Raw genomic sequence first — 19,972 nt, 5'->3', positions numbered from 1 at the left:
CACGAGGTTTTTGTTCTAGGGAATTTCACGAGTCAGGTGCTATTCGTGAAATTCAAGACACACAAACATAATGACTCTGATCCTGATATGAATGTGATGCACACATAAACATTTCTCCGTTCAGTACAGTACTCCACGATCGCAAATTTAACCACTGGCGAAAATCGTCGGGAAGTCCTGATTTGCAAACAATATAGACTCGCTAGATATATGGCATATACAGTATTTTGTTTTCAATGTATGCAAAATTTTTTTATGCCTCCGCAACGAAGTGGCCGGAGGCATTATGTTTTCGGGTCGTCCGTCCGTACGTCCGTACGTCCGTCCGTCCCGTTTTGTTTTTGTCGATATCTCAAGAACCGTGTGGTGGTTTTACATCAAACTTGGTATGAGGGTATATCCTTGGGGGATAATACTTTGTGTGGATTTTAGGGTCACAGGGTCAAAGGTCAAAGGTCACAGGTTATTTTGTGAAAAAAAATTTGAAATTTCATGTTTTTCTCCATATCTCACAAAGGGTTCGAGGTATCTTCATGGAACTTAGTATATATGCTTGTACAGATGGGCAGTGATTATCTAGGGAAGTTGGGGGTCATGGGTCAAAGGTCAGGGGGTCAAAGGTCAAGGTCAACTCCTCAAAATATCACTACTTTCCTAATGCAATATGCCTGAAGGTTTTTTTTTAAAAAAAACTTGATGTATGGCATGTATTACCCAATATATATTTTTGGGGAAGTTTCTTGCCAAGAGGTCAAAGGTCAAAAGGTAAAAGGTCAAGTGAAAGTGCTAAATTGCACTTTTTCCTCCATATCTCGAAAGTAACTCAAGGTATTATCAAGAAACTTACTTATTTATGCATGTTCAACCTAACAGTGATTCTCTTTGGAACTGTGAGGTCAAAGGTCAAAGACCAGGTTTAGATAATGCTATTTTCCCATTTGATACTGAAATTATACTTTTTCTCAATACCTTGAAAATTACTCAATGCATAAACTTATAAAAGGGTCAAAAGTCAAGTAAAAATCATCAGTTCCCCAAATACCTGCACTCTGACATTTTAATCATTCATCCAATTGAACCTAGTTCTAGGAAAGTGAACATTCAGCACATTTGTGTCAAACCTGTCATTTTAATATTTTGCCAATTGTGTGAAACTGTCATCACACATTGTCAAGATATTGTACTATAGACCTATTAGGAGAACCATGCATTATGGCGGAGGCATATCAGTAGCCATAGCGATATATCTAGTTTTTTCTGTTTACAAACTGTGAGAGTTCATATCATGTTTTTCTTCTTCCACTAGAGAGATGCCAAGATCGATCTAGATGAGCAGAAAGTTGAGGAAACCACCTCATGTGCAGCTGAGCGGAGAGAAAAAGTCATGAGGGAAATGGCCCAGCTTCGCCTTCAGGTAGGTCCCCCCTCCCTCGCTTTCAGTCATCAAATAGATTCATTTTTAGACTGGGCTCACTGAGATGTGCCCTAGTTACATGCCTCATTCTTTGAAGATTATGCCTGTATACTCTAAATAATGATTTGCCTACAATCTTTTCAAATTATAAATTTAAATGATTGCATAGAGCATTGATATATAAGTACCAGTTGATGAGAGTGCATGAGTACACTAGCTAACCTACTGATACCATAAGTGAATATCACAGTATTTTTACTCTAAAAATCTATCAAGTATCTAGTGAGCTCATAGTGTTCACAATATTCAAATCAAAGTTTTGAGTAGGAGAGTTAAAAGTGTGAGAATGAAAGGCAACCATTATATGCATTCACATTTTGCATTATGCATGTATATGAGTCTGTACATGACATGTAGTAGATCAAACATTTTTTTTTTCAAAAAGTAATTTGAGGTAGTATCAAAGAGTGTTGAGGGCAGAAGTGCTCAAACAAGAACTGGATTTTGTAGGACATTGAAATGTTTGCTAGCATCATGATATCACTGTCAGTTTGAATCCTTATGGCTTGTAGTAAAGAAATATTTACACCCTGAAAATTGAACTTCACTGCATATTCAAGTTGACTTGTTAATAAATTAACAGAAAAATGAAAGTTGCTTTACAATCAGACAAAAAAAATAAGATACAGATGTTTTTTTTTAAAAGCTGCTGAAAACTACTTAACCAATAGTAGTAGTGAGCCATTTGGGTAAAATGGAGTAAAAAGGAGCCTCAGCTTTTGATCCAAGCAGAATCTTATTTTGCCTCTGATGAAGACTCCAAAAATAAGATTTAGGTAATCGAATTTCTTCATTCAAAGTTCCTTTTTTTTTTCTATCTCTCTCTCTCTCTTCATTCAGAACTCATATCATTTTTTTCCAGGGTTGCTATAACTTGCCAATGGTGACTTATTATGGGAGGACTTGTTTACATTTGCTCAAGTATTTCAAAGAAATAAACCACCCTAAAATGAAAACAAAAATTGAAGAAACATTGTGAGTCATAAAATGACTAGTGAGATACTGACATCATGTAATTTGCATATGTTGATGTGACCCTCATCACTTCATATTACTCAACCTTCTTATTTTTGTCCAAGAAAGGAAAATCTCTCACTATTCAGTTCATTTAGTTTTATTCCTTGAAGTCAGTTCTAACATGAAGTGGTCTAGCTTAGACAGTAGAACTGAGTCAAAGTGGCTTGACTTAAACCATATTGGTTTTTAACTATACACAGCCCAGTCGGTGTAAAAAGCGACAGGGCTGCACCAGGGTGGTGCACAACAACAAAGCGAACACACAGCGAACATTGCGATCGCATTGAGTTTTGATACTTTACATAATTTTTGTCACCTCAAACTCATTAAAGACAATCTTCATTAATTAGACTTAAATTCTGTGTTATCGATATTGACATACACAATTCACAACTAACCGAAAACAAACTAAGATAATATGCAGCGTGTGCGAACGATACATTGTCTTTCACTGATGGCAATTTTGAATAATAGGGAGTTCACGTGCAGCTCCGATCGCGTTAAAGATATTGTTTTGTTCCACTTTATCTAGTTGCATTGTATATGTCCATGTTATTGGCAGTTTATGCTAATGTTGGATGATGAAAAGTCAAGATTGAGTTCAGCATGATTCATGAACTATGTCCTTACCATTGTTTTGTTGTTTTTATGCCTCCGCCACGAAGTGGTGCCGGAGGCATTATGTTTTCGGGTTGTCCGTCCGTCCGTCCGTCCGTCCGTCCTTCCGTCCGTCCGTAATGAATTTTGTGGACAGGGTAACTATAAAAACCTTTTGAGGTATCCTAATGAAACTTAGCATGTATGTGTATTAGGGAGTGAAGTTGTGCCTATCAACTTTTGGGTGCACATGCTCAAGGTCAAAGGTCAAAAGGTCAAGGTCAAATACATAAAATTTCACTATTTCCACCATATCAATGCAATGCCAGAAGATATTTTCTTGAAACTTAGTGTATACATGTATTACCCAATTAAGATTCTCTGGTGAAAATTTAGGTCATGAGGTCAAAGGTCAAAGGTCAAAAGGTCAAGTAAAAATATTAAAACTTCACCTTTTTCCTCTGTACCTTGGAAATTGTTCAAGGTATCTTCATGGAACATGGTATATACATGTACTGACTGGCAGTGATTATCTAGAAAATTTAGGGTTCATGGGGTCAAAGGTCAGGGGTCAAAGGTCAAGGGAAACACTTCAAAAGTGTACTATTTCCATCATGTTTATGCAATGCTGGCAGGATTATCATATTTTTTACACTTGGGTGTATGCATGCATAACCTAATAGAAATTCTTTGGAAAGTTTTTTTTTTTCTTTTGTTTTTGCCTCAAAGGTCAAAAGGTCAAATATCAAGTGAAAGTGCTGAACTAAGCTTTTCCTCCATATCTCGGAAGTGGCTCAAGTTATCTTGAAACTTACTACATATTTATGCATGTTCTGCCTGACAGTGATTATTTTATGAATTTTAGGGTCAAAGGCCAGATGAAAATGGTAACAATTTACTATTCAATACAGAAATTGCACATTTTCTCCGTACCTTGAAAATAACTCAATGCATAAACATATGAATGGGTCAAAGTCAAGTCAAAGTCCTTAACTCCCAAATACATGCTCTCCTATTCATCCAATTAAACCTAGGTCAAGGAAGGTGAACATTTAACACATTTGTGACAAACTTGTCGTTTTAATATTTTGCCACTTTTGTGAAAATGTAATCACACATTGTCCACATGTACTATCTGTACCTAGTAGGAGAATCATGCATTATGGCGGAGGCATACCAGTCGCCATAGCGACATTTCTAGTTTCTTCTATTTCTAATTCCCTGAAAAAGCTACTGGCAGACTATGAAAATTTGTGTTTTTATACTGTAGTTACCCTGTAAGCATTACAACATATCGGAGACACCTTACACTTGCAGAAACTCCTATCTATGTTTGTAAGTGTCATAGTTTATTGTTTGCACCCAAACCAGCTCAATCAATTTAGATTTGATAATATTAATACAGTGCTTACACAGTGCATATCACTACCATAGTGTCTCTATGCACTTTAAGGGAGAGGATTGAAAATGGAAAAAGGAAAATAATGTATTGTATGTACCGTAGATGTTGCGGTTTGCAAAACCAAAACTCAATCATAATTCTTTTTAAACAGAAATGTCTTGAGAACAGTTTTGAAATTTAAATCCTGTGTATAACATGGAACAGTGTTCCACAGTATGGTAGCAGCATGAACAACAGATCGCTCACCATTGAACTTAGTTGTGATGACAGTACATTAAAGAAGATTTTTCTGAGCCGATCTGAGATTAAGAGAGGGAGCGTACCTTACCAAGGACTCACTGAGATATTTTGGTGCCATTGAATACAGGCACTGATAAGTCAGTAACAGCATCTTAAAAAATATGCGTGATTGGATAGGGAACTAATATAGCTGCTTCAAAATGAGAGTTGTGTGAGAATTTTTCTTCGTGCGGGTAATCAATCTTGCAGCTGCGTTATGAATTGTATGTAGTTTATGTAGTTGTGAGTCTGAGATATAATACAATAAACTATTACAGTAGTCTAGATGACATAACAAAGGCCTGAACAAACTTTTTAGTGGTCTTAGAATCCAGAAACTGACGAACTTTTCCCAGTTTTGGCAGCATATGATGCTGAAATTGTGATTGCAACATCAGTCACTGCAAAGACCCTACAGTGTGAGACTGATGAAAACAGAGTGACACAGTCTGGCTGTCATTTCATGCATTGCCCACCAACAAGAACATCAGTGCTTTTTGCTTATTACCTCCTGAAGGACCGCCATGGCCAGACTTTTCAAGGTCTCCCAGTAGTATAAGTTAGCTTCCAAATGAGGAAATAATTGCTCTGGCTTTGTGATGGTTTACTGCAGTACAAATTAGCAGCAAGTGCTCTGTGTGTTACAGTTTGACCTACCTTATCCGGACCCGTCGTTACAGGCGCTCTCTCATCCTGATAAGGGATTTGGCCAAATATATGGGAGACTCAATGTGTAATACAACAGCTGCCTACCCAATGGTAGCTACATGTAACCTATTTATTACAAATAGTGTACACTGAAACTCTTTCTTTGCTATAAGCACAGTATTATAGCCGAGTTTTTGTTGTTGTTGTTGTTTTTGTTGTTGTTGTTGTTTTTTTACCAATATGAAATCAATTTGTTGTCTCTTGGGATGATTTACCTACTGAAATACTGAGGAATGTATCAAGCAGGTCTTGGAAAGAAAGAGAATGAGTCGACGAAACTAAATGAAAAAATTTGATCATCACAGCTCAGTGAAGTCTACTATTGTTGGACAGACTATATGCTTATGAGAGTGAGAGGAGCACATATCACATCCTCGTCAGCTGGTCCGCATTCAGAATTCTCTGATAATGTGCTCAATAAACGCTTTCCTGTACTGTGCCCTGATTCAATGAAAAGTTTTCTGTCCATGTTCTTGCAGTTATTTGGGGGTAGTGAATGTCACAATGCATGTTATTTAGATGAAAATTTGATGTGAATGTACAACTGTATATTATTTATGTTGGGAATGATATGTAATTCATGTGAGTGTGTGGAGGAATTTTGTTTGAGTTTGTTTCCCCATAATTTTTAGATTGAAGAAAAAAAAAAAAACACCGCGAGGTTGCATCCGGATAATAGAGAGATCAGGATAAAGGGAGGCCAGATATGAGAGGTCGGACTGTATGTGTTTGCGTACCATGAACCAATAATTTCCAATTATTTCTTTCGAGTATTACGGGCCCATAATATATGTATTCATGCACATCTAAGATTGAAACACAAATCACTTCGAGACTTGTCACAGACAGCTACCACACCAACAATACATGTTGATTTACAGTCAAACCTGTCAATAGTGGCCACCCAGGGGAGACGAAAAGAGTAGCATTTATAGACAGGCAGTCCAACATTATGTGCCTATCCCGTGCATACATTTACACATTTGCATGTATCATATTTGTACATATACAATCTATATGTATGTTTATTTAGTAGACAAGTGTATGCCAATGAATGAGGTACCTGTAATAACAAGTGATAACATTTTTTACATTAGACAATGGTAGTAGTGATCACATAATTGCATGCTAGCTTGTATACCAAGAGCAAGCTTTTCACAAGTACATTACTAGGCCTGAATGGCGACTGAATGCAGTGGTAGTGACCATTGAACTTTTCACCATGCTTGACCAGTATGGCTGCAAAGCAGAAAAACATGCTGAATTATCAGCTTGACTGCAGCTACAACTTTGCATGTGGGTCTACTGCTACTGTGTACAGCTGAAAGTCTATTGCGCGATACAAACTTGGTGGTTGGTTGCTGATTTGCATGAGGTCTCAAACATGGTTTTTCCTGGGGGGGGGGGGGGGGAGGGGGGTTTAGTGCTGTATATGACAGGTGGCTGCTGTGAACAGGTTTGGATGCACTTGGATGCTCTTGGAACTGCATATTGATGTGTGAATACAATGGACAGAACGTGGAGGGAAGGGATTCCTGACATGCTCTACAAAGATCTTCATTTCTCTTTGACTACTGAAGCAAATTGAATCCGGGTTTTCTGTAAGATATGGGTAATAAGTTATAGTATAATACCCTGAAATTGTATTTGGATTGATTTGCTATTTTTGAAGTTATCGTAATTTTTTGTTTGGGATATACGGTACAGTGTAGAATTTGACAGGACTTTATTTCATTCAATTTCACAGTCAGAGGTGAACCAACTGGAAGGCACAATTGATCCGATGGAGGATGACCCCCTTTCACCCTTCCTGATCCCTGTCACTGCTGTTCTGACCAATCAGCTTGCTACGCTGCGGTCACTCGTGGCAACATCACGCTTCATTGTAGTCATACCGAAAGCAGGTGAGCGTCAGAGATAGTCCTTCATCTAACCCAGACAATAGGAGATGCAAGCAGGCCTCATCTCTCTCCTTGTCTCTCTCAGGATCTAACCGACTATTTAACTAATCAAAAGCGTCTGTGTCCTTGTCCTGTGTCCTTATCACTGTCATTGATGATTGTCCTCTATTGATGATTACTCTGTCCTTGCCTTTTAGTGCCTTTTCAGTCATCATATTTCCATACCTGTGTAAATTTCATTCTCGTAGAGATTTGAAAGAGATGGTTACTCTTGCCTTAGCCTTTCTCTGATACTTTCATTTATGTTATTTAGTAACGACTCAGTTTCATCATAGATTGCAAACATTGCTGAATCTTTTTCTGTGTCTTATTTCATATCTATTACATTTCATATGTATTCTTCTTTTTACTCTGCATTATCTCAACGTACAAAGTGTATGCAGTGCATTGCTAAAGAAAGTAGTATCTATGAGTATCCCCATAATTTCTCAAAACATTTCTTTGTAATTGGTCATAGTAATTTTCACTTACCTTGGACCATGAGGTCAATAAATTGTGTGGTTACTTCATGACCTTGAATTGAACTTGATTAGGTAGCTTACCTGATGGCTGCCATTGTAAGATAGAATTAATATGTCATCTTGAAGCCCCCTCCTCCCTTGCATGCATAGGCCCAATCATTTTAATTTAAAATGAACACTTATACCTTGTATTTAATTTGTGAAAAAGCAAACACACACACACAAATGCGCATACACATTTTTTCCCCCATGAAAATTCCAATCTTATTTCTGGTGTAAGCTTACTCTTCTCAAGGCCTTGATTACATTGCATTTCATGATATATTATCAGTTGTCTTGTAAATATATATTGTTATCTAAAACATAGATATTGCATTTTTGTACATCTTTTTATCATTGTAATTCTATCATTCTGTCATTGCAAATAAACCAAACAAATGTAAAAATGTGGTTTAGACATTGAATGTGTAGATATACTTAAAAGAGTGCATCAGCTGCCACTGTAAGTGATCATTTGGTCATGTATTGTAAGTTTTATGCTATTTATTGTCTCTCTATCCCCAGTCATTGCTGAACTTGATGTCAACAAGAAAAGCCAGGCCAGAGCACGTGATGCAATTAAATTCATGGAAAGAGAATTTCAAAATGGCAACAGGTAAGTGTCAAATTTGATCTTCTGTTGCCCATTGACTGTACCATGCACTCTGAATGTGGCTCTTAACCTTGAGAAAAGCTTTATCGATATGACAGCAGTTCAGTTGTCACATGCACACTGGAATAAACATAAGAAGGATAACCAAACAGGGCAGAGCTAACAAGAGAAATACCCTTCTCAATTTATGTCTGTTTATCACGTTGTGTGATGATAATGATGATAATGATAATAAAAATAAAGGATATGTATATTGCGTAGCTAGTATAATATACCCTGATGCACATTACAAAATACTGTAAAACGAGAAATGTTCGCGTGCATTTTGATTTCGCGAATTTCGCGAGCGTGAAGATTCGCGAAATTAAAATGCACGCGAAAGTTCTTTTGTACACCATATGCACTGAATGCCAGTGGCAGTTCGCGAAAATTTTATGCCGCAAAAAAGGCCGTCGGCTCCAATTCGCGAAAAATTCATGCCGCGAATATATCATGTTTTACAGTAGTAGTCATGATTACAGTAGGTATGATGGAAATCTAAGTGGCATTCTTCACAAGATGAGTTTTTAACCTGGTCTTGGGCAGTGGATGGGGCTCAGTTGGTAGCACATCTCCCTCCAGACTCAAGGGTACCAGGGTCGATTCCTGAGTCTCACTGAGCAATGTTGTTTGTAAGCATTCTGTCCCCTCCGATAAGAGGCAAAACACTCTGTCCCACAGATAGGACATTAAATGGAGGACCTACAGTATATACATACAGTGAGTTAGCCATGACTCACACACGTAAAAGATCCCAGTTCATTTATTAATCACAAAGCTCAGGGTGCTAACGAGGTGAAGTGGTCCCCCTGCCCACCCACACAAGAAAACGTGTGAATAATGCTGACCCCTTGTGGTTTTGCCCCAGGTGACTAGCAAAAGACACATTGCGCCATACGCTTGAATAAACCTGGTCTTAAAACCCATTAACTGTAGTAGCTTGCCTTTCAAACAGAGGGAGATTATTCCATTATTTCGAAGCAGCATACATGAACGCCCAAGGGTAGTTTTTTACTTCCCTGAAGGATATTTCAACAGTATTTGATCCTGAGAACTTTGGAAATTGTAAAATGTTTGAGATGATAATTTTAACTCTATAAACTCATGTAGGTACACTGGTGCTGTATCATGAATAGCTCTTGAAATGTGGTCAGCATAGATAAGAAAATTGCAGTGAGGATTTTTTTTTTCTTTATCACCAAGGCAAGCCCCACTTGGAGTATACAAAAAAATATGTTGCTGAAGTTGTAAAGGGTGTTTCTAAAATATATCTCTTTTATTTTTGTTTCTTTAATTATCTATAAATGGCTTGTTTTTTGTAGATATTTTCTTCTACATCAACTTGTGTCATAGTCACTTTTTAACCCTAATCAGGCCGGGCTTTTTTGGCTATGCTAAAACCGGAGGGGGGCGGATTTGGCATGCGTGACACTCACGTCATAATCTACAAGATTGTGCCATAATATTTTTTGAAACAATCAATTTTTAATCTTAATCAATTAATTATGCAAATTAAGCTCAAGATCACATTTTAGCCTACCAATTAAAAGCATTGAGAGCCTACTTTTTGGTCTGTAAATCTGTTTTGGCGTATTCAACAATTGTACATCACAAAAACTTCCAAAAGTCATTTTAGTTCTTATGTATTTTATTGTTTTCAGATTTTCTTATGTATTTCTGTGTTTTTCAACTTGTGTTTTTTTTTGTTTTTTATTGGAAATTGTCACTGACCACTTTTCTACCATAATTGGCATAAAATTAATCAATGAAAGTGATCAATTGTAAAAATAATCAGGTTTTTATGACTTACATGACAGACTGTTTTCCACAGAAAATGTACACAAAATCACAAAATTGTGCCCATTTTGGGGTGACATGCCGTTACAAAAATGGGCGTGGCTTCGTTGAAATATGCGCGGACGTTGCAAATTTGGTCTCAAAAGTTGCGCGAGACTTGAACAAAGAAAGTCAAGAAGCCTTGAGACGAGGTCTTCTCGCGTTAAAGAATTATAGCGCGAAACGTCGAGGGGGGCAGATTCTGCCCTCCCCCCCCCCCCCCCCCCCCCGGCCCCTTTAGGGTTAAGCCTCAATGTACTCTTAGATTGCAGTAGTCATAAAATGTCAGAAGTCTTGAGAGAAGCCGCTCAGTATGCCTAGTTTTATTTTACATTATGTGACAAAACACGAACAGAAAAGTCTTATACTGCAAAGTAAGAGATAATCTTTAAAAATGACTGCACAAGAACTTGACGAAGATAGCTAAGCAATAAATACAAATTCTTTATTAGATACATCTAAACTATAAGATCATGTGGTGAGGCGTAGTCCTTTGTAATACTGTCCTGTTTGAAGTTAGATAATCTCATGTATAAAGAAATTGGGAAGATAATCCATGCAGTAGTCACGAGATGCATGCTTGTGTGTCATTTCTGATTATTTTTGTTGAAGTCACATGTTTTAGCAATGTCATGTAATGACAGTTGCATGCACACTGCTCCTGTACATGGTAATACCTGTTGAAAGAAAAGCCCTCAAAATGGCTGACCAGAGTTCTCTATCTGATCACAGGTATCTGAAGGCTCAGAAGGAGGATGAGAGTATACCCTTTGAGGATAAACCCACTGTCAAGATTGATGACCAAAGTGTCAGGTGAGGTGTAGCCAAAAATATAAGCAAGTTTCACCCTCTGTCATAGACTTGAACTGAAGTACATGTATGCAAAAAAAAAAAAAAGAGACACATAACACTATGACCCTCACTCACATCTGACACACATATACATTCACTATCAACAGGTTCACACGCAGTTGATGTAGACAATGAGCAGTGCTTTTGAGTCTACCTACTTTTGATTAAATAAACATTCTTATTTATTCTCAAATCTGAGAACCCAATAACGCCCTTCTTGTTCCCAGCCGGCGATGTATAAGTTCGTATTCTAATTATGTAGCATAAATATCATTTTGTTACCATTGCCACCCTGCAGGACTTTCTGCAGTATTGCAGAGTGTGCTCACTTCTTTGCTGTGCATGGCAGTCCGATCTTGGCTGAAATGAGTAGCCCCTGCCCCAGCAGAATGGTCACTCTTCTCACTGACCGGGAACCAGCAGAAAACCCCATCGTCATGACAACCATCAGCAGGCTGCTGAGTGTAGGGGTGGATGTCACAACAGCCAAAGAGTTTATGGCAAAATGGCAGGCTCGTGTCTGACTTTCACGGGAAGGAAGACACGACATATGTTTTGTCATCAGGTATGCTTACATCAGTTGCATTTTTTAGATTTTCATTTACATGTATGTTAGTATCCTTTGTGAATTTAAAAATAGATAAGAGAAGGGGGTTCAAGAATGTCAAAAGTTACTATTTCATTATACATGAATTAAAGCTGGATGAGTAGTTGGACTTCGTATCTTGGGCAAAATAAGAAGAATATGGTGCATTCATGAAGAATGCAGCAAGGAGACATTGAGGAGCCTAGTGTGAATACATAACTTTTATAGAGTGTGAGGGCAGAAATAAGCCAGTTTACAGTTCCACTTTGCGCATGAGCAGAAAAAGGTCATTTGTACAATCAGGCACGTTGGTTTTTTAATTCACTGAGATAAGCATTCCTGATGCAATGATTATTCATGTAACCTTTATAAATGGTGCTTGCTATCACATCCACCTGACAGCAAGCCTGATATTTAGCAATGTTGGTAGAAAGACTTTGTTTATGCATTCAACACAAAACAATAAAATGAATGTCTGCCAAGTGTCAATTGACAGACCATTCTTGTCACCTGCTCTGCGTAAGTTCATACTTGTTTGAACGTGAATTCTAAAAATTGTGGGCACGCTTATGCATCATGCTGCTTTGAAAACGAGTGAAGTGCCTAACCAATTGAGAAAAAAGAAAAGTCATTTGTACCAATGTGCCCATGAGCTAACTGTGAACTGGCTTATTGCTTTACAAAAGATTTGGCAGGCACACTTTACCAATGAAGTATTGCTGATTATTGTTCTTAAATGAAAGCAAATTGAAAAGTTGTACCCCATTATTCTTCTTGTCATATCATCGTGATCATCATCATTATTATCTTATTGTTGTTGTATTGGATAATTGTCATTTCATTATCATTATTATTATTCTTATTATTGTTGTTATCGTTATTGTAGTAGTAGTAGTAGTAGTAGTAGTACTAGTAGTACTAGTAGTAATAGTATTCAGTTGCATTATTGTCTTCATTTTTATTACTAAAATTACTGCTACTACTCATGATACAAGTACTACTGCTATTATCATTATTTCTGTTTTGACTGTCATTACCATCAGTAATATTCATAATTCTTAAAACCAAGGAACAATTTTCCTGCAAGCTGAAGTCTGGGTTATACTTGTTATACTGCTCTCTTGCCTCTGCATGGAAGATGGCCTTGGATAGCCTTCATCAATATTAGAAAGAAGAATGACAGAATCCTGTCAGATTCTAAGCCCAATTCTGTTTCTATTTAAAATTGCATGCAATAATGCATCATGAATGAATGTGGCCTAAGAGAGATTGACCCAGATTAAGGTCATATTCTCCAATGTACCCCATTGCCAAGTTGCCTTTCATCTTTAATCAGCCACCCTTGATAATCGCCATACAGCCTTCAGAGACACATTGGCAGCAGCTGCCAGCATTCACACATTTTCCTTGTATTTCATTTCGTTTAATCTTTAGGGGATCAATTGCTGTAAAAAAAAAAAAGAGAGAGGTCATGGAATCTTCGTGTCATAATCCAAACTTATCAATGAACACTACATACAGGATGTACAAACTAACATTTTGGTGTGTGAGAGTTTATAGTGAGTGGTGAGAGAGAGAGATAGAGAGAAAGAGAAATATATATAGAGAGAGAGGGACAGAGAGAGAGAGAGAGAGAGCATGATGCCTCTTTCCCAAAGTGTGATTGTCTCGGTAAAAGCTCTCGGGTGTCTTGTGTTGACAAGGCTTTGCCTCCCAGTGCTTCCCATGCAATTTCCTGCAACCTGCCCACTGTGCCCCCACCCTGCCTGATCACTTCCTCTTGGCTGTGAACTGCAGAAATGCTGAGCTGTGCTGCCCACCCCTGCAGCATGTCATAGACAGTGTGTCTGATTTTAGGCTACTGTTGGTCATGATTTCTATCATACAACATATACAAGTAAAGTTCGCTTTACAGCATCATAGTGTTAATTTAACTGCTGTAATCGCTACAACTGTTGACATATATGGATATCAACATTCATAATCATAAATGACAGTCATAATCCTATGATGTCAGTCGATGGGAATGATGATTATGATGATTATGATAATGGTAGTGATAATGATAGTAACAACAATTATAATGATGAGGAGAAGAACAAAAATAAAGATGGAAAGTGACAATAATGAAAAGTTTAAGACCCTAGAAATAGATATAATGATTTCACTTGGTACCAACAATTTGTGCTGGTATTACTGGCCCTACTTATGCTGTGTAAGGCACTAAACATGATGATTTGCAATTGTTAGTTCCCTAAAACCTTTTTGAGATTGTATGGGGAGAAAATGATCATGTGAAAGTTTGTGAAAAATTTATCACTCATGATTTATGTCTGCTTCTTGATTCCTAAAAAATTCATTAATGAATAATCAGATTCAATTTCTGATTGATTTGAAATTAAGTAATGAATTCATAGTTTGGAACTGAGTATGCTTTAAAATTATGATACTTTTGAGAATGTCTTGCAAGCAGACTTCAATATCTATTTCATATTTTGCAAGAATGTGGTACCCTTTCAAGTAGCCATATAACTAATTGATGATTTGACATCATTTAAGAAAGACAAACATTTGATTTTAGTACCAAAAGTCACATTTTGATGATATTCTTTTCCGTGTCATTGTGAGTGGTTTGCACATATCACATTGAAGTAGTCATTCTGTACTTTCAATGTCACTTTTGTATTGAAATATCAGAATTTGTATGCCATTGTCAAATTCTTTCATTTGTATGAGTGGTGTAAAAGTTTCAGGACTGTGAATAATGTGATAGCCATATACTATATTCTTTAACACCTTCAGATGTAATGCAGTGCCTTTGTAAGAAAATCTTTCCTCAATCTGCCTTGTTTTCATGAGAAAAACTGTGTCTTTTGATGATGTTATGCCTTCAGTGTGGAGTATTTTATGAGCAGCAAAAGTTCCCTCACTGTGTCCTTTGGCATCAAGTGTTAGTAGTTGTTGTTTGGCTGGCATCAGGACAGACAAGGAATGACCCACAGTGTGAGTCAGGGCAGTGAAGGGCAGTAATGTGAAAGCTGGTTTCATGCTGTGGCCTGTTGAGTTAGGTACTGTGACAAGTGGTGTCAATTGGTGAAAAGAATCCGACATTGGCTGGTGTGCTTCTTGAATCAGGTCGAGTATGTGAGAGGAAGAACATGACATACCCATGGGTAAAGCATCTCACACTTGTTGCTGTGTTGATGTGTGGAGTGTGTGATAGCATGAAAGCTGTTTGCTGCCAAATAACATTACATGTGAGAGACAGCCACACGCTCGCAACAAAGTTTTAGACAATAAGTCCGGCAGTCGATCATAGTGTTTTTGTTTCGTCAGTATCAAATTTACTGCTCTTCGAACATGATGGTGGGATGTTTTCAACAAGCATCTCTGTTGAAAAGATGGGTTGATTGCAAAGGGCAAAATCTCTCTTACACTTTGAGGGAACAGGTTGGGAAGGGGTCAAGTTTATGAGTGGAAACTGAAGATTTAGCTATGGACCTGATAGCTTGCTGGAGGAAAATGTGTGTGCTTTACCAAACACTACTCAGTTCTGCTTGCTGATTTGTGTATTATTCTGATGTAGATGGGCAAAATATGTGTGAAGGGGAACAACAGTGTACAAATCTTCTAAAAGGAATTCAGACAAATTTTCATGTAGAGTTTCACCTGATTACAAAGATTAAATGGCAAGTCCATGGTGTTTTATTTGCTGTGTATTCCCACTCCTTAATCACCTTGATGTGAAAATTGGTTTATCTTGGTTAGTGTCAGAAAACTGTATTTGCTACATGTATAATGGGATGCTCTGTCTATCATTCTCACACTCTCAAGCTAGAGGATTACATTTGATGTTAAGCTTTTGTAATTACATCACTACACAACAGTGCATTAGCTCAGTGCATCATTCCTATTTACAAGTTGGGCCATGCACATGTCATATTTTCTGAGAAGATGTTCACATTGTAGAGAGTATGAATTTCAGAGAAGGAAGTTTTGTTTTGCTTTGTTTTGTTTTCTTTTGAGGAAGTACATGAAAATACTGTGTAAATAGAATCCACATGTCAAGTTAAATCGATAACAGCAGATAAAAAAAAACAACAACATAGGACAAGAACAAAATTGAGTGGTTTCCACCATCAAGATATTACACCCAAATAAGCATACTCATTATAATTGAGTTCTCGAATGCCTATAAATTTAAACTGATGTGAATGGGAAGAGAAAAAGGAGGTAGGTACTTATATTAGTGTAGGGATAGATGACTAGATAAGAAGTTCGGGTGGTGGATGAAAAATTAGAGATAAGAGAGGGCCAGGAAATGAGAGAAAAGAAAACATTATCAATGTGAAGATATTATTAAGTGGTCAGAAGCACATGTGAAGCATATTGGTACCAATGATAGTCAATGATTTGATAATCAGAGGATTAGCTGGCCAAGATGATGTTTATTTGCACTTTTTCATATTTTAGGGAGGAATGTTTTTGTTTCCAAGATACTAGAGTGCAGATTATACAGAAATAGACAGTGTGATAGGCAAAGGCATAAAAGAGGTTGTGAGTAATGTATCAGAGGATAAACCATCAATTTGTTGGTATTTAACCCTAACTGCACTGGGGGGGGGGGGGGGGGGGGGGGGGGGGGGGGAGGGGGGGGGGCCTCGGAGGCCCCCCCCCTCGACATTTCGCACGATTACTCTGCAACACGCAATGCTCTCGCCGCGATGCTCCATGACTTTTTTCTTTTGAGTTTCCCGCACATTTTGACACCAAATTTGTGACGCCTGGGGGTACAGTTCTGAAGTTACATGACTTTTTGTACATGCACGCGAGGCCAAAAATGGCTCAAAAATGTGATTTTGTGTACAAAGTCAATGCAAATTGAGTTTTTTCACATGGTTCATATAAATATGCTTATTTTTACTCTCAATGGCTAAAATTAGTTTGTTTTAGGAGTATTATGCTTCAAAAAGTGTCTGTGACAAATTTTGTTACAAAAAACAACAAAAACAAAAGGTCGAAAAAACAAAGAAATACATAAGAAATTAATGAAACAATAAAATAAATAAGAAATTAATTTTGATACCGAATTTTTTTTCAAGTACATTTGCTAAGAATGCCATAAAGAATGATTATGCCAAAAATGAGCACTTTTGGAGCTTTATTTACTGATTTAGATGAAAGATTCTGATTTCTCGCATAAATTATCATAATTAATCAAAATAAAATAAAAGAAGACTATTTTCTAAAATTTAAAAACACGATCTTGAAGATTACATCGCACACTACCATTGTGCAAAGTTTCGCGGCGATCGCGCGATCCACGGCCGAGATCTTGGGGGGGCCCTTGAGGCCCCCCCCCCCCCAGTCTTTCGAGCTACCAAAATAGCCCAGTCTTTTTAGGGTTAACATAATCAAGTTTATATTATACTCATACTGAAGTATGCTAAGCAATCTGGCAAGAGTATTTTTATTTGAATTGAATTGAACAGGTTTTATTAAAAATCATGTCTGGCAGCCAAAGGCTGAATGAACTCCTCAAAGTGTGAGAGAGATATTTTGATTTACTAATGGAAGCACAAATATCTGTTTTCATGTATTTCAGTTTGATATAAGACAGATTAAAAGACAAAAAGAGAAAACAAGAAAGAATATAGAAGAGGTTTTGAGGATAAGACCACAGACTATCAATCACAATGTTCCTGTTATGAGTCCCCTGGCTGCAGTTGTTGTGCCTCTAGGCAGGACACTTTATTCTGCTTGCCTTGTCCACCAGTGGGACTTGCAGCCATTGGTCTTGTAGTTGCTTGATGGTAAACATTCAATGCTGTCATAAAACAAAACAATTCATCAGTTGTAGAGAAAAGGAAGTAAGATATTATAAAAACATGCAGATAAGCAGTCCATGTTGGTTTCATCCATCCACTTGTATTGAAAGATAGAATGGCATAACCAGTGATTGGATATAAATGTATTTAAATGTTACTTCAAACAATCAGTTGCTGTATTGCAACAACATCAAGATCAGTTTCAGTGTCATTCTCAGGATCTGTGAAATTTGGTCCATATTGAACTTTATTGAAAACTTACCTGTGTACTAATCCTTCATTTCTCAACTAAACTTAATCAGATATGTAGCCAGAATGATGGCTCTCCCCTCCCCCCCCAAAAAAAAAAATGTATTTGCATTTCATGAAAGATAACTGCAAAATAATGGTATAATAACTTAATTATTCATATCCCAAATTAAGGGAACCCATTAAGGGAAGGAAAGTTTCAGTTTTGATGTAGTAAGAAAAAAAAAAAAGGTCACATGGCTAACAAATTCCTCAAGATCATTCCCTCTTATTGTCTATCTCTATATCATCTGCAGGTCATCAAGTATGCTGCAAGGACAACTGAAGATAATTATTGCAGCGTGGAGCTGAGATGTACTTCTGACATCACTTTGAGATATCCAATCCTCCTATGCCTGAACTAGCTCCTGACGGCTGTAATAGCTTAATTCCAAAGATGCATTTTTGCTGTCATTAAGGGCTTTGTCAACTTGCCACTTTTCTCTGATGGTCATCGTGTCTATCTGAACTTGTAAAGTTTGTCCCTGACTAATGGCGGTGACTGACAATTTAATCGATCAAACAATTTAAAAGTTATTAACCATGTGCTAACTTTAAAATTATAATAAAATTGTCACCATTTGGATGTATGCGCTCATGTTCACCGTATATTATTTAGAGTTTCCTTCTGATGTGTCTTCTGTAGATCAGGTCGTAGGTTTTGAGACCCCTGGAAAAATCCTGAACCAGTGTCCTCTGAGATTTTAGACTGAAGAATTACCTGTTTCACAAGCATCCAACTATGTTGCAAAAATTCCTGTACATGAAGCCATACTATGATTTGAACCGTTTATTTCCTAAGCATATGCTACGATTTTTTTTTTCTACAGAGTAAAGGCTGAATAACGTAATAACAAAATAGTATATTGTGAAAACTAAATATAAGGTTCGGTGTTCCGATACAAATGAGTATCTATCCTCAAACTCAAAATTGTATTTTATTTTATTTCAGTGTCTTATCTGAATATCTTTTTAAGGAATTCAGGCAGGATGTTCATATGATATTGTCTTTATTTGAGGTGCTGTGCCTACCAAATTCTTAGTTGCTCAGCTGTGAAAACAATATATTTGGCCACACTGGTGGACTGACTTATGTGTGGATGATAAATATGTGTCCAACTTGGAACCCTCATCCATTGGATGCTCCTTTTACTTCCAGTGTTGGACAAGTTGTTGCCTCATATCTGAAGACAGCATAATAGATCACATTGGTTCATGTCACATGGATGCTGCTCATGCATGTTGGTTCATTCAAGTCTTAATTAAAAGGGAAAGTCACTGAAGGGGTCTTCCAGATATGTGCTCACCATGATGCAGTGGATCACTTTGGATTCAGAGCCATATGCCATCTTCATGCTACACCTTTCCATCTTTGCTAATGCACTGACTTATGTAATGTGGGATTTGAGCAGAGCTGTTTTCGTCCTTCTTGATAGCTGCTCTTTGTGGTAGAGAGAATCAAAAGTGTGTGTTGTTGCAACTTTGGAAAGAATATGGTATAGCTGGTTGATTCATGCTTTATTCAGTTTTATGTGTGTGTCATTATACCTCCACTTGGATCCTTCATTCTGCCTTCTGTACATGGTCAAGGAATCTTGTGGGATCAATGAGCGTCCTGTCGGACCTCTGTCTCATCTTACTTTTGTGCGGGTGGCATAGAGAATTCAAATACTTGGCAGGTTGATCCCACCTGGATGCACAGCTCTCCCACCAAAATACTCCATTGAATATTTCCCTGGTCAGATCAGAAGCCCTTCTGTAAGTCATAGTGGTGAATTCAGACTGCAACAGCTTGATGACTGTGAAGGTCTCCTCTGTGCCTTTCCAAGCCATGATGAATCACATGAAATAGTTTGTGAGGATCTCACATGACTGAATTTTTATTTCCCCAGTGTCAGGAAGACCACTACCACTAAATCGTACGGTCAACTAATGTGCCTCATCCTGATTGTTGTTGTTGTTGTTGTTGTTGGTCATTTTCCATCTGTGAAG

The 19,972-nt window shown here is 37.5% G+C and overlaps 1 protein-coding gene across 1 annotated transcript in view; it reads left to right on the top strand.

The window, feature by feature from the left end:
- LOC139722683 (nonsense-mediated mRNA decay factor SMG5-like) overlaps window positions 1–9,462 on the top strand; it is a 48,556-nt gene extending 39,094 nt beyond the window's left edge. Inside the window, exons 16-19 of the mRNA XM_071633977.1 lie at window positions 1,307–1,414; window positions 7,225–7,381; window positions 8,464–8,554; window positions 9,459–9,462. Of these exons, the coding sequence (XP_071490078.1) occupies window positions 1,307–1,414; window positions 7,225–7,381; window positions 8,464–8,554; window positions 9,459–9,462 (360 nt within the window). The remainder of the gene's footprint in view (window positions 1–1,306; window positions 1,415–7,224; window positions 7,382–8,463; window positions 8,555–9,458) is intronic.
- The last annotated feature ends 10,510 nt before the right edge of the window (window positions 9,463–19,972 follow it).

This window comes from Diadema antillarum, unplaced genomic scaffold, assembly GCF_040938485.1.
Source record: "Diadema antillarum isolate AM-2024a unplaced genomic scaffold, OU_Dant_1.0 scf00000170, whole genome shotgun sequence".
Lineage (NCBI taxonomy): Eukaryota > Metazoa > Echinodermata > Echinoidea > Diadematoida > Diadematidae > Diadema > Diadema antillarum.
Note: the sequence above shows the minus strand (reverse complement) of the source record. Positions and strands in the feature narration are given on the sequence as shown.